This window comes from Nyctereutes procyonoides, unplaced genomic scaffold, assembly GCF_905146905.1.
Source record: "Nyctereutes procyonoides isolate TBG_1078 unplaced genomic scaffold, NYPRO_anot_genome, whole genome shotgun sequence".
In the NCBI taxonomy this organism is placed as follows: domain Eukaryota; kingdom Metazoa; phylum Chordata; class Mammalia; order Carnivora; family Canidae; genus Nyctereutes; species Nyctereutes procyonoides.
In genome coordinates this window covers 8,693,256-8,708,700 of record NW_026575033.1, presented here as the reverse complement: position 1 = coordinate 8,708,700, position 15,445 = coordinate 8,693,256, and the positions used below count along the sequence as shown (strand labels likewise).

The 15,445-nt window shown below is 36.9% G+C and overlaps 1 protein-coding gene across 7 annotated transcripts in view; it reads right to left on the bottom strand.

The window, feature by feature from the left end:
- Window positions 1-1,034: 1,034 nt before the first annotated feature.
- Window positions 1,035-15,445, bottom strand: part of PAN3 (poly(A) specific ribonuclease subunit PAN3) — a 137,020-nt gene continuing 122,609 nt past the window's right edge. For 4 of the 7 annotated variants that reach the window (XM_055317199.1, XM_055317198.1, XM_055317201.1 and 1 more), the window contains 3 exons: window positions 14,109-14,238; window positions 13,600-13,664; window positions 3,846-6,927 (listed from right to left, as the gene is read on the bottom strand). In XM_055317199.1, coding sequence (XP_055173174.1) covers window positions 6,627-6,927; window positions 13,600-13,664; window positions 14,109-14,238 — 496 coding nt within the window. In that variant the 3' untranslated portion in view covers window positions 3,846-6,626. Of the gene's footprint in view, window positions 6,928-13,599; window positions 13,665-14,108; window positions 14,239-15,445 lie in introns of all 7 variants that reach the window. The other 3 variants (XM_055317200.1, XM_055317202.1, XM_055317204.1) reach the window with 1 other exon arrangement.

Here is a 15,445-nt window from a genome sequence, read left to right as displayed (position 1 = left end):
TTTGAGAGAAAGAAAGAGAGAGAGAGAGAGAGAGAGAGAGAGCGAGCGCACACGTGTGCAAGAGCAAGTGAGAGAGGTGAGAGAGAGGAGTTAGTGGGGAGTGGTGGGAAAGAGAAGTGGACTCTCTGGTGTGCTAGGAGCCCACAAGGGGCTCAATCCCAGGGCCCTGGGATCATGACCTGAGCCAAAGGCAGACAGGCAGACGTTTAACCAACTAAACCATCCATGCACCCCTCCTGGGAATTTCTAAGAGCAACTCACCAATTCCTTCAGCTGAAAATAATCCATCCTTCCTTTACTCTATTTACCCTCCTCATAAGCTTCAAGTCCCTTCTCACTTTCTATTCTGTACCCTTTTTTTCAACTTTTCAAATGTACAGGAAATAACCACAATAACACTAGGTACTCAGATTCAACAAATGTTTACATTTTGGCCATTTTTTTAAGCCTGCCCTTATATTCTGAATAACATTTCTGGAGGACCTGGGAGGAGGGGCACTATTCACCTAGCTAGTAAACTACCTAAGTACTGAATCAAAGGCTAGCCTTATACCATTCCTTAACCTTTCATGTAAGTCTTCTTCCCTAAACTTCACGGTAAGACATGTATTATATAGAAATGTTTAACTATGCGCTTTATACATAACAAGCACTCATAGATGCATTTTTAGTACCTTAGAATAGATCCAAGTAGGCATTTAACAGATATTTGCAAATTAATGAATATGCCACTGACAATTCCTTCAAACACATAGGAAATATTCAGCCTTTTAAATCCTGATAAGGCAAAATCATTTTTTTTAAAGATTCAATTTCTTTGTTTTTCAGGATTTTATTTATTTATTCATAAATAAATGAAGGGGGGTGGGCGGGCGGCGGGAGGAAGCAGGCTCCATGCAGGAAGCCTGACGTGGGACTAGATTCCAGGTCTCCAGGATCACGCCCTGGACCAAAGGTGGCGCTAAACCGCTAAGCCACTGTGTTGTCCCAAAATCATTTTGATAAATAAACTGGTACCAAAAAAAACGACAAACTTCTCTGTAATTCTTTATTAAAAATACGGCTGTACACATAGAGTCTGAAAACAGGATTAAAGATGAATAACCCATATTGGGATCATGACATCAGAACTTAACATAATGGTGCTTTTAGGGAAGTTGTTGACATTCAAACCACAGAACCAAGGTCAAAAGCAAAATACAAAGGTACCCTCAAAAATATTTACAATGAAGTAAATACACTAACAGAATTTAAAATAGGTACAAAAAATTGAAATGACCAACGTTACATGATTTCCAGGGTTGTCCTTTCTGTGCTTTGATCTGACCTAACAGGAAGGTATGGGAAGTTTATAAACTTAATTTGACTATTCTCAGATATTAAAATCTTCCTATGAATTAAAAAGACTAATTTTTAGACAACCTCTTAAATGGAATTACACTATGGAAAAGAGGGCTCCCCCAAAAACACCTAAGCAGAACTAAGAGTTCTACTGAAAACCATTCCCAATAAAAACTAAATGAAAAATAAATATAAAACAAAGCTTAAAAAAAATATGTATTACCTGACACCAACTGTTTTCTGGCCAACAATATTTACTCATGAAAACATATCAGCTGTCTACCTTTATATTTAAACCAAGTCCTGAGGTTACTAGGGGCTGAAGCAAACTAGCACTTAGGATGCAAACATTCTTGAGTTTGTGATTTGAACCTGCCTTGCAGAGGGAAGTTTGCTGGTCTATACAGGATGAGAAATTCAAGCCCTATTTTACCCCTGCCCTTCCTTAGCTTTCACAAAACATTGGTCCACAAATTAAATTTTCAAAAAGTTCCCAGACCCCAAAACTAAAATAGATGATCCCCTTTCATTTTCAAAGAAAACAATATTGGAAAAAATCTCCAGCCCGCTTATAAATTAAGCATTTCATATTTCTTCGAGAATACAAGTAGTTCTTTTTTGTACAAAAGAATTACAATATGATTTGTCAAAAAACATATAAAAAGACAGCTGCTCTTCCTCAAATACATGAGCTAATGATAAAAGACTTTTGCATGTTAATGTCTCCAAGTTCTTGTTCCTTTTACATAAAAAAGAACATTATGGTGGCAAATATTAATTATCCTTTGAATATTGAACATTATGTTCTTTTTAAAATCCATCCAGATCAAATGCAGTAATTGGTTTTCTTTATAACTCAACAACTGATGCTACCAAACGTGGACTCAAACACACCTGTTAAAATGTGTAAAGCATGTCTTTTGTCTTCAAAGCTTTCCGGTGAAGAGAGGTGTTTTTTTTTTTTTTCTTGATGCAAATCTCAAGGCAGAGAAAATCATTTTAAAGCTTATAAAAAGTGGACAGAGAAATATTAAAAACTTCTCTGAAAACTACAAATATGTATAATTATTAAAATTGAAGACTGTAACATCAGTTGCAAGTGCTTGGAAGTCTTTCCTGACCTTTTGAGTTTCCACATTTTCTTCATAGTTGCATGGTGAGCACCCAGTGCTAGTAAAACATTCAGTGCTGGGAAAGGAGATAGAGTCTTCATTACTGTTCTTTTGTGAAAGAAAATTCCTATGTATTTGGCAGTCTTCAGTATCAAAGTATAGGTATTTCATTAACTAGAAATTCCATGAATACCCAAGTTTGGCGACAACTGCACGTCCAAATATTAAGAAAGGTAAGAGAGGAAAATTCCAAACTTTTGAGATTGACTTATTCAGGAATATCCCACATAATGAAATTATCAAAAGTACTATTACTTTGGGTTAAGCAGTGACTGCAAAGGCACAGCAGATTGTTATCCCTCCAGATTCAGACTGTAAAACTTCAGAAAGCTCTTGATGCCAGACCACTGCTGTGTTTAGTTCATCTGAACAGTGTCTCTGTGTCTGTATCCAGTGTAAAGTACCATAATAAAGCTGTGGTTCAAAGAACAGAACTTTATACAAAAAAGCGAACTGGAAATCATCTAAAGCAATATACTCCCGAACTTCAGGCCTTTGTAAGAATTTAATTTTCTTTTTCTTTAAAAAACTGCATAAATGTAAATACATCTGAAAAGCAGGGAAACACCTTTTTTAAAAAAAGACTGGAGTAATTTGGAGCAAAGAGCTCTATGTGCTGCTCCTTAAGTTCTTGTTTATTCAATCCTCATTCAGAAAGGATTTAAATCTACTGGTGGGGGAATTTGTATCCAATAATTCACTGATCTCTGTGTGTTCCTAAAAACAAAACAAAAAAACCCCAAAAATCTCCATTTGAACTAACAGTGGGTGGCATACAGAGCTTGCATACAATACTCTTACAAGAATTATACACTATACTGTACTTCTGTGAAATTATTTACCTGGTCCATTATGCTATTCAGGGCAACCCATCCCCAAAAGAGCAAATTCTGCTACCCTCAGAGACAAAAATGCTGCCCAGCATTGTTTCCCAAAAATGTCCTTGCGAATAGTTTCCCTTAATAATAAGTAAGTATACAATGTGGCAAAAGTTCAAAGATCAGAAAAAAGTCTTTAAAAAATTAAAATTAGTGCATATACAATTGGAAAAAAAACAAAAGCGGGAACACCATTCACCTAATGGTGCTCCTTAATCTAAAATAAATTCTTCACAGATATGGCCCCGATGGCAGCCACAGCTCTAGGATAAGTGAAACATTCTTCCTTTCAAGTAACAGTGTACCTGACTGAAGTGCAAGCAGCTTTGCTCATCTCCTGTTTGTTTCCCAAATGTGAAATGAGAGGATGAGAACAGTTCAGCTGTAGTGCAATTTGCTATTGGGTAAGGTCCTCAGCCATGTCCTGCGTGCTTTTTCAGCAAATACTACAACTGACCATTTGCAGCTGCAATCAGTTCTTGAAAAGTGTTTTCGAAGCAGCGCTTTAAGTCACTGTAAGTAACCACAAGTACACTCTTCTCATCTCTGGAAATGAGGCTTATTTTTTCTGGCACACCAGCATCTAACTGAAACAGATACAAAATAGGAAGTTCATACCTGGCAGAGGATAATCCACTTTATTTTAGCACAACTTCTGCAACAATGGTGAATGTTTTAAAATTTTCTGTCATATTCCCTTCTAGATATACATAAGCATTTTACATCACTAATAGTTTGCACACTTTTTGACTTGGATATTTTTTAAACATTATTCAATGTTTCCACCTATCTTTCATGCATAATGCTTGTTTGCATTATATTCCATCATTTACTTATTCCAATAGCTTCCATTTCTGTTTTTGAGGTAAGCTCTACACCCGATGTGGGGCTTGAACTCATGACCCTGAGATCAAGAGTCCCATACTCTACCAACTAAGCCAGCCTGGCACCCCAATATCTTCCAGCATTTTTGTCACAAATTATAGAGCAATGAACATATTCGTCTACTTAATTTTTTTTTTCTTCTGTAGAATTACTTCCTTAGGAGAAATACCTAAAAATATAAATAAGGAAGCAAGAAGCACAAATAGCTTTTATAGCTTAATACATAGAGCTAAATTGTTTTCCAAAGGGTATCAGAAACCACTGATTTATGAGTTATACCAATTTATTTTTTATTTTTTTAGATTTTATTTATTTATTCATGAGAGACAGAGACAGAGAGAGACAGAGAGAGAGAGAGAGAGAGAGAGAGAGAGAGAGAGAGGCAGAGACACAGGCAGAGGGAGAAGCAGGCTCCATGCAGGGAGCCTGACGTGGGACTCGATCTTGGGGCTCCAGAATCACGCCCTGGGCCGAAGGCAGGAGCTTAAACTGCTAGCCACCCAGGCTGCCCAGTTATACCAATTTACAAGCAACTCCATATCAAGTGCAGACCTTGCGATTTTTTACATTTTTTGACGAATGTTACCAAATATTTTCCTACATTTACTTGTGTTATTTACTTGTGTTTACTTGTATTATTTCCACTGTATGAATGCCAATTTATGATCTCTACCTATTTATCAGTCAAGATTTGGTAGTAATAACTTAATCAGGTCCTTATGAAACATATTAATCCTTAGTCCATCAAATAATTTATCTTGCTATGGTTTTCACTTTTTTGGTTATTTTTCAATGTATATTTTTCCTTCCTTTTTCATTAATTCATTCATAAAAATGTCTAAAATTTACTAATTCTGAAGGCTCAAACTTTCAAATCATTTTACCAGGTATTTTGTCATAATTTCCACCAAAATGTGCTATGTAAAACTTTAAGTTTTATTTTATTTATTTTTTTTAAGATTTATTTATTTATTCATTCAGAGAGAGCGAAGAGAGAGGCAGAGACACAGGCAGAGGGAGAAGCAGGCTCCATGCAGGAAGCCCGATGCGGGACTCAATCCTGGGTCTCCAGGATCACACCCCGGGCTGCAGGCGGCGCTAAACCGCTGCGCCACTGGGGCTGTCCGACTTTAAGTTTTATATCATAAATATGGTCAATCCATCCCTTTCCAATTATACTCTTTCCAAACTTAGAAAATTATCATACTTTCAGATTTGGGATAAATTTTATTTACTACTAGTTATTTTATGAAATGAAATAGAATTTTCTTCAAGTTTTCAATTACATCCTAACATTCATTAAAAAATCTTCACTTAAGATATCTGCTCATGGCTTAAGTTGACAGTGTAAATACTTGCCAGTGTTACACTAGTGCTACATATTTTTAATTACTGGTGCTTTGATACCATGGATACTATTTTCTAAAATCCAGAAAACTTGTTCTCCACTCATTTCTTTCAAGAAAAATACTTCCCCTTAAGGAAAAGGACAAAGAAATATATAAGTCATACTGGATTAGCTCAACGGTACATACAGTTTGTTCTGTCTTAATGTAGATCATTGACAATACTCTTTTTAAAAGGAAGTTCAAGCAAGGCAAAGTAGTGCCTAAAAAGAAAAACCACATTTTCCCTGAAGAGTTAGCATACTGTATGTTCCCAGTTCTACATCCTGTGCCATGGTAGGTATTTCTTCTAGCACCTGTAATTTAGGGACAGTTTGGACCAGGGGTCAGCAAATGGTTTCCATAAAGATTGCTAGATACCAAATGCCTTAAATTTCAGAGCCACACAGCCTCTGTCACATACTCGTCTTCATTTTTCTTTTGCTTTTAAAAATGTAAATACTGTTCTCAGGTTGTGGGCTCTACAGAAGTGGACTGTCAGGCCACATTTGTCAACCCCTGAGATTTAGGTATAAACCTATACAAAGACTAAGATTTACTTCTGGAAACCCATTCTAAACTAATTCCAAGCAATTCTTAAGGAAAATGCATTCCTTCCCTCCTTGGTAAACTGTCTCTCTCCTAGCTCTTTCAAAAACACAAAGCTCACCTCTCAAATGAATTGATGATATATCTACATCTCCCTAATAAGTTCATCTAATCATCTAATTCTCCATGTAGAACGCTAGGCCTACTGTCCTTTTACTATTATAGTTAACATGAAGGGCATTCAACAAGACTCACGATGACTTAGAAGAAAGGAATTCAACTTCTAAAAAACGTTTAAATATAAAATTATTTTTGTTTTTCCCACCCACTGCTTTATTAGCATTTTATTATAATAAAAAAATCTACAATGAAAAATTCTGTATTTATTCATACAGATGTTGAAAAACCTGCCTGGTCTAGAAATTGTTACTAAGTAAATATACCCAATAATTATTAATAAAATATCTTTTAGGCTGTAGCATAATACATTTACACTTAAGTCTCTTAGTTTTTGTAGAAGATGTAACTCTGCAAACTGTAGATGGCATTGTGATCTTAAAAATCCAGATACAAATTACCTTGTTAAGACAAGAAATGATATGACTGAGATCAATCCAAGGAGCACCCGCTTCTGTCACCTGATGGAAAAGATGATCCCTAAAGAGTTTCAAAAGATAACGGTCTCCAGTCTCCGACCAGGTAGGATCCTTCTGAAACCTGGGGAAAGGTAATATTTTACCTCAATAACTCATGCTGTATGTCACATGGCCATCCTGATTCTTCAGACTCAACACCAGCTTAATTTTATTGTTTTCTCTGGTAAGTAGGGTGTGTGTGTGTGTGTGAGAGAGAGAGAGAGAGAGAGAGAGAGAGAGATGTTTTATTTTTTTAATCCTAAAGTTATAGAGGCTAAAAAAAAATGCTTTCAAATTTCATGTGCAGATTGCTAAATTTTTAAGAAATAATTTCACACATGAAAGTATATGAATACCAGTTTCTAATCCTCAAAGGCAATCATCCCTTATGCACTCCTATTTTATAATCACTTTCATATTTAAGCTCCTACCATTAGATAAAATGAAGGAAAAAGAAAAGGTCTTTAAAAATCTCTAGAAATAGGTTGAAAGAGGTTCTTTTCCTCTTCTCACCTTTAGGATAGAGTAGGGAGATATGATTAGATATGTGTTCAGCTTTTTACTGGTAAGCATAAAATAAAAAAACATTTATGGAAACAAACAGGCATATTTTGATTTCCGACCATCATGAACTAATGTGAGAGTGTGCTATGAAGAACTAGAGAACTGACCAGATGACCACTGTTGCTTTCTAGTGACTTCTGGAACTTACGGTCTAGTGAGGAAAACAGATGTTCAAAGAAAGTTGCACATTCAGATAATGTGATTAAGAAAAAGGGAAATGGTACACAACAGAAACATGAATTCATCTGGGAAGGCAAGGAAAGCTTTCTAGAAGAGGTAGTAGATGCTCTTCCCAGAGAAATATACCCTAGTCAGACGCATCCAGTATTTGCAAGAAACAGAGCATATCGCACTCCAGAAATCTAGCAAAGGTCAGTGGCTGGATGGGGTTAGGGGTTGAAAAAAAAAGAGACCAAGAGAAGGACCGAGTGTAAAAGACAAGGACAAAGAGGGAGAGAAGGCAAAAGAGGGAGGAGAAAATTAAAAGAAAAAAAAAAAAAACAAAGTAGATCTGACGCAAAGATAAGGGAGAGATCAGATTATGTAGTCTTGGTTAAAAACTAGTTCTGGGTGAAAAAACAAACAGGTTTTTTTTTTTTTTTAAGAGATTTTATTTATTAATGAGGGACGGACACACACACACACACACACACACACACACACACACACACACAGAGACATAGGCAGAAGGAGAAGCAGGCTCCTCGCAGGGAGCCCAATGTGGGACTCCATCCCAGGAACCTGGGATCATGACCTGAGCGGAAGGCAGACGCTCTACCACTGAGCCACCCAGACATCCCAACAGGTATGTCTTCTAAAACACGATGGAAAGCCTATCACACGGTTTAAACACAATCATATATGAGTTTTGCAAAGATCACTCCAGGGACTTTCAATTAAAATGCCAATTAAACACATCCATTTATCTGTTTCATTTCAAAACCCCACCAAACTGACAATGAATGTCTAAGAAGGGGTATAATAATAAACACTCAAGGACAAAGTAATCAGAAGCAACAATGGAAGAAAAACTTGGAAGGTGAAAAACAGGTCAGTGATATGATTAACTGACTTGAAAAAACTGAACTTTAATGCTACAGAAGGTACAGAAAAACATGGATGCCATAAAAGCAAGCCCTACCAGTTGAGGCCCAGGAAAGGAGATCGCTGGTACTACTGCAAGTACAGGTATGCACTAAAGCTGGAGGAGCAGAATGGATGAAAAAGTTCTATAAATAACAAACAGATAACCTCTCTTTCATCCCTGCCTCCATTTCTGCTTTGCAGAAATTTGCCAAAAAAGATCCCAGCAATCTTTCCAGACAGGGTGAACAAAGAAGCTGAAGCCTCCAGGGTGCCAGGAAGAGCAAGGGATGGTAGAGAAGGCTAGTTAACTGACACTTTCCTGTTACTTAGGCTACTCAAAGCTAGGCTGTGGGTTTAAACTACAGACAAAAGGTTGAAATTTTTCTGGATATAGACTTGCCCAAGAGAAATTCTGACATTGAAGAGTCTACTGAAAACAAACAAAAATTATAATTAACAATGTCACACTAGTTTACCACACATACTATAATCCTTGACCCAGCAAGGACCTTCCAATTAGCTTTTTAGGTGAAAAAGGTCATTTTAAAAAAAGTTTATTCATTTATTTTTTTAGTGATCTCCATACCCAACGCAGGGTTCAAACTTACAACCCCAAGATCAGGAGTCAGTAGTCACATGCTCTTCCAATTGAGCCATCCAGGTACCCTGAAAAAGGTCATTTTTATTATGAACGCACAGCCAAGGATCAGAAATCCTTTGGAGAATGAAACAACACTAAACACAACAAACTCTTGTTTCCTATGAGATATTCCTATGCAGGGAAGAGAACAAAACAAAACCTAACCAAAAACCTATAATTGAGAGTCTAAGAGAAATAAGAATTAGATGCTGTAAGACAAACATTTAGAGAACAGAATGTTCTTGAAAATTAACAATATGATGGCAAAAACTAAAAATTCAAAAATGGATTAGAAAAAAACCTTTATTTTTAGACAAAATAAGTTGAAATGATTACCTAGAAAGTAAAACCAAAAGATAACAAGACAGAAAGCAGAACAGAATATTAGAAAATCTATTGCAATGCTCTAACAGCTGAGCAATAGAACTCCAAAGGGAGAAGGTATCAAAGAAACAATGAAGACAACTTCTCAAAACTGAAGGACATCAGTTTCCAAGATTAAAAGGGTTTGCCCACTTACTGATTCATCAGAATGAATAAAAAAAACCCCACACCAAGGCATACACTGTGAATTTCTGATCACTGATAAAGATCCTGAAAGCAAAGGGGAAAGGGTTTGAAAAGAAAATTGCTTTGAATCTAGAAGTCAAAATGGAGCAATGCTTCAAATTTTGACAGAAATGATCACTACTATTACTTTACTATGTATTAGAGATACCTGCTAACACAATCATTCCAGAGAAATTAAAAGTATAGAAATTAGGAAGGAAGAAATTATAATTACAGTTGTTTGGAGATAAGACTATGTATCTGGCAAACTCAAGAAAATCTAGGGAAAAACAAACCAAACACTAAGATATCAGGGTACAAAATTTACAGAAACCAGTAATTTTCATGTGCACTGATAAGAAGCAATCTGTGAAGAAAGTATAGGGGATAGGATTCACATTTATAATAGCAACAAGACAAAATACCTAGTAAACTCAGTGAATTACAACAACCTAAGAATGACTTAAGACCAGTAAAGTCGGTATCTACAAGTATGACAACAGGGCATTATCTTAAGAATCTCAACATCTATAAATACAAATACTCCTTAAGTTTATTAATAAACATGTTTGCCTTCTCAATAAAAATACTATCAGATTTACTGATTTTTTTAAAATTAAAAAAATTTTCTAGAATTTGGTTCTAGAATTTCTACAGAAAATTAAGCAGTTTTAGGAAAACAAAAAAAAACAGACAACGAAAAGATGAGAAAGAACGAGCACCTACGAGAGTTTAAAATGTTAGTCATTAAAATACTAATGTGAAAGAAGTTCTGCCTTAAACCAGTGCAGAAATGCTAGACTATTCAATAAATAGCTTTTGAGCCATGGTAGCCTTCTGAGGGGAAGGGTGGAGGAGTTGAATACATACCTTACATCCTATATAAATTCCATATGTATAAAAATTTAATATGGGAAAAAAATAAAACCATAAATAAGTACTCTAGAAGAAACCATGAGATAATTCCTTTAAAATCACGGGAACAGAAAAGTCCTTTCTAACTTTCTGACTATGATTCAAAATCCAAAAGCATAAAAGAAGTTTGACCAATTAGACTACATATATAAATGTCTGCATGGAAAAAATTTAAGCAGAGTTAAAAGAAAAATGACAAACTAAAAAGATTATGATCATAAAGGGGACACCTGGGTGGCTTAGCAGTTGGGCCTCTGCCTTCAGCTTGGGACATGATCCTGGGATCCAGAATGGAGCCCCACATTGGCTCCTTGCAGGGAGCCTGCTTCTCCCTCTGCCTGTGTCTCTGCCTCTCTCTCTCTGTGTTTCTCATGAATAAATAAATAAAATCTTAAAAAAAAAAAATGACCACAAAGGATAAATCTCTCTAGCTCCTATACACCAAAAAGACAGACAAATCGACTGAAAATAAAAATGATCGAAGGATATGGATAGATAAGGGAACAGAAACAAACCAAAAACATAAAAATGATAGGCAACATGCTCATTAAGAGTTAACACAAAATAAAACTGCACTGTGACTCAATTTCTCATCTATTGGGTTGACAAAAATCCACAAGTCTGAAACAGTACTGTTGGTGAAAAGCTCTTATGCATCATATATTGGAATACCCTTCAGTTAAGGGTTTATAGTCACACATCCACAGATCCAACAATCATGACTGGGCCTATATTAACGCACACATAAAGTTCAGTATGCTTAAATCCGTCCCTTCAGCACTGCTTATACTAGCAAAACACTGAAAACAACTCAAATGCCTATTGATAAGGAATTGGAAAAATAAATTATAGTGTATCCACAGAATAGACTATTATATAGCTATAAATTACGGAAGTAGAGCATTAAGGTTAAGATCATGGACTCTGGAACCATACTGTCTGGATTCCAATTCTGGCTCATATACTCACTAATTATGTGACCCAGAAATGGTATTTAACGTCTTTATGCTCAAATATCTCTGTAAAGTGGAAATACTAATGGTAGCTGCAACACAGTGTTGTTATGAAGATTAAGGCTAGGTCATATTTGTAAACTATTGAGAATAGTGTTTAGTACATGCCAACATACCTAAACAAAAAGATTTCTAAAATGTAGTTATGAGAAAAAGCCAACATACAAAACACTGCATGGTTTACAATTTATATATATTAAAAAGGGGAAGGAAGGAGATAATAATGTATATATCATTTTAACTGGGAAAGAATATGAAATAAAGATTAGTGAGAGAAAGTGGAGAGACTGGGGATGCTACAAGTATGAGATTTTTTTTTCACTGCACACCCTTTTCTACTTTTTAAAAAAAGTGGTTCACATTAATCTATTCAAAAGATTCAATCAATAAAGAGAATTTCCTGAGGACTATCTAGAATTTTATACCCAATCATACTATCAATAAGGTGTAAAAATAAAGATATTTTCAGACTTACAAAGACTCAAAAAACTCACCTTTCTCAGGAAGCTATAGGGGGATGTGCTCCAATAAACCAAAAGAATAAACCAAGGAAAAAAAAGCAAGAAACGGGGTATCCAACACAAAGGGAGAGACAATGAGAATTCCCAGGATAATAGTGAAGGGAAGCTCCAGTTCTAAAGTGTGAGTGTGAGCAGGCTTAAAGCGCAACCAGCCCAGATAGGAAGAGAAGGACAGAGGCTCCAGGGGCAATTTCTCTAAGGGGGAGAAAAAAAAAAGGAACTGATAGGTTACCTATTTTTGACCATATAGAAAGGTGTTTCATAACTCTGGCAGCGAGTATGGAATAAACTGGTGGTCGATATTTTTTCATTCACTTAGTTCTCTATTTAAGATAATTATTAACCCCAGGAAAACAAAAATCAAAAAACAAAATACAGAAGAAAGAAAATATAATCATGGTTTAGTATGTGGTGCAGCTATGAACAATATTTACCTGGTTATATACTAATGTCAACACTAAGTAAAGATTTAACTCAAAATTATGGACTAAGTGGTAGAATGTGGATACATGTGTGTTTATGTTTGTGGTTGGTTAAGGGAAGGGAATGTGAAAGACAAAGTCTCATCTTCCACAGGACAAAGTCATTAGCTGAGTTAAATACTGTGGAAAAAAAAAATCAAGGAAAAGTACTATATTATTTTTAAATAAAGAGATAAATGCCAGAAGAAACAGCTGAAAGTTTTTGTTTTAATGTCATCTTCTCTTCATTTAGAAAAATTATCAGAAAAAAAAATTATCAGAGAAAATATTGAGGTTTTTTTTTTTTTAAACTTTGAAGAAAGGTAAGTAAACATAAATTATGTGGTCAAAAAAAACTCCCTCAAGTAATATTTATGTATCATCAATCTCTATTAACAGAGGTAACATTCCTGAAACCTAACTACAATGATAATAGCTATCATACTATTCCACCTGTCTTTGGCAGTTATTACTTAGTACAGACATCAATTCTACTTCTCTCTGGAACATACGGTCATTAACTTTTAACTTGCAAATGAGGCAGAACTAAATGACAAATAATGTAAGGTGGTGATGTTACTGATATGACTGCTATAAATAATGTCCTTTAATAGAAGATAAGGAGTATACAACAGTAAGACCTGTCTGAAGTCTCTGACTATGGTAAACTGAACTGACCAAGTTTCAAAAAGGAGACAGGGTAGTACTGACAGTCATAAAATGTTCCCTCATATACAAACCACTTCTAACAGTACCTTTCTGTACATGTATGTGGATCTGTGGAATCCCTAAGAACATTCATTATATACCTATAGCCTACATCTAGCCTTTACCTATACCTAGGCTATAAGTAAAAAACAGCATCCTAATAGCTAACAACAGGCATTAAGGTCACTTGACATGAGAATTTTTCTTTTTCCAGGTAAAGCCAGTAAGAATAAGGAATACTCATTCTTGTTAATGCCCTTGATTGAAAACATATTGTAAAATACTGTAAATCCTTACTCCGGCCTCTCATTGATTGTTCCCAATTTTGCTAGAAGCCTAAACAGTCTTCCATTTTGAACCTCCTATAAAACATTTTAAAAAGAGAGAGAATATTAATATCCAGCTAACTGAATATAAAAGCAAAATTTTACAAAACTGGTATCCTATACCAATATTATCTTTAAACAATCCTAATATCCCCACCTTTTGGTTATAGTTTTGAATGTAACATGTTCATTTCATTCACTAGTAATACTCAAGAAGATCATGCAGCTGGCCATTTTTAAGAATGGTTAAAATAACTTACATGAAAAAAAAATCAAGATTGCTTTAATGGACTATAGCAAAATCATGAACAAAAAGAAGAAATAAGAAATTAAAATACTGAACATTAAATTTGGACAATATATCTGCAAACAGCCTTAGCCAATTACGTACTATATTTAGCACAAAAATTATTATTATTTTTATATCGCTCTACACATACAGATGCCAAGTGTGTATATCTCCTTTTAACTAGACTCTACCTTTGCAAGGTCTTCCTCTATGACATCATTTCTCATTTGAGCAGCATCCAATTGAGTATAAAATCGAGCACCAATCATGGGCATGATGTCATTTACACTTCTCATTCTGTTTTGGTCAGTCAACAAATACCTAGTAAAATAAAGAATCACTTGAACACCAAACATAAAATTTTAAAAAACAACATAACCCACAAGCACATAGCTATCACTGCTGCTATCGTATTAGTGTACATACATTTGAAAGCATTTTTTCATGTAAGTCAAGTTCACTTTTAAGGCTTAATGATTTCTCTGGAAAATTTTAAGAGCCAATAGAAGAAACTTGTCTCTTTCTCCACATTTTTGCTATTATGAAAATGAGAAAGGAAAGTGGAACAGGGTTACACTTAATTATTTCCATTCTCAAACCCTTCCTTACAATAGTGGGGCATGAAAAGACTTACAAAATTTTTGGAGGGGTGAAATAGAGGGTGGTTGTAGGTGAAGAGATTTTTCCATTGCTCTTCAAAATAATTTTTGAAACCAAAACTGGGTCTTCAGGGGGGAGGGGCAAGATGGCGGAAGAGCAGGGTCCCCAAATCACCTGTCCCCACCAAATTACTTGGATAACCTTCAAACCATCCTGAAAATTTACGAATTCGGCCTGAGATGTAAAGAGAGACCAGCTGGAACGCTACAGTGAGAAAAGTTCGCGCTTCTATCAAGGTAGGAAGACGGGGAGAAAGAAATAAAGGAACAAAAGGCCTCCGAGGGGGAGGGGCCCCGCGAGGAGCCTGGCTGAGGCCGGGGCGAGTGTCCCCAGGACAGGAGAGCCCCGTCCCGGAGAAGCAGGAGCTGCACCAACCTTCCCGGGCGGGCGGAAAGGGGCCCGCAGGGAGTTGGAGCAGGACCCAGGAGGGCGGGGATGCCCTCAGGCTCCCGGGGACACTAACAGACACCTGCGAGCGCAGGGGAGTGCTCCGAGCTCCCTAAGGGCTGCAGCGCGCACGGCGGGGCCGGAGCAGCTCGGAGGGGCTCGGGCGGCGGCTCCGCGGAGGGGGCTGCGGGGCGGGAGCGCGAATCCACCAGCGCAGGCCCCGGAGCACAGGGCGCCGGGACACAGCCCAGGATCCGGCCTCCCCCGGGACAGGCAGAGGCCGGGAGGGCCCAGGACAGCAAGGACGCTCCTGCCCCGAGCTGAGCAGATCAGCGGCCCCGCCCCGGAGCCTCCAGGCCCTGCAGACGGAGAACCGAGAGCCCCGGGCCCCGTAGTTCCTGCGGAGGCTGAATCCAGGCTTCCAGAGTTGCCATAGCAACTGCAGCTGTTCCTCCTGGGGCCCCACGGGGTAAACAACCCC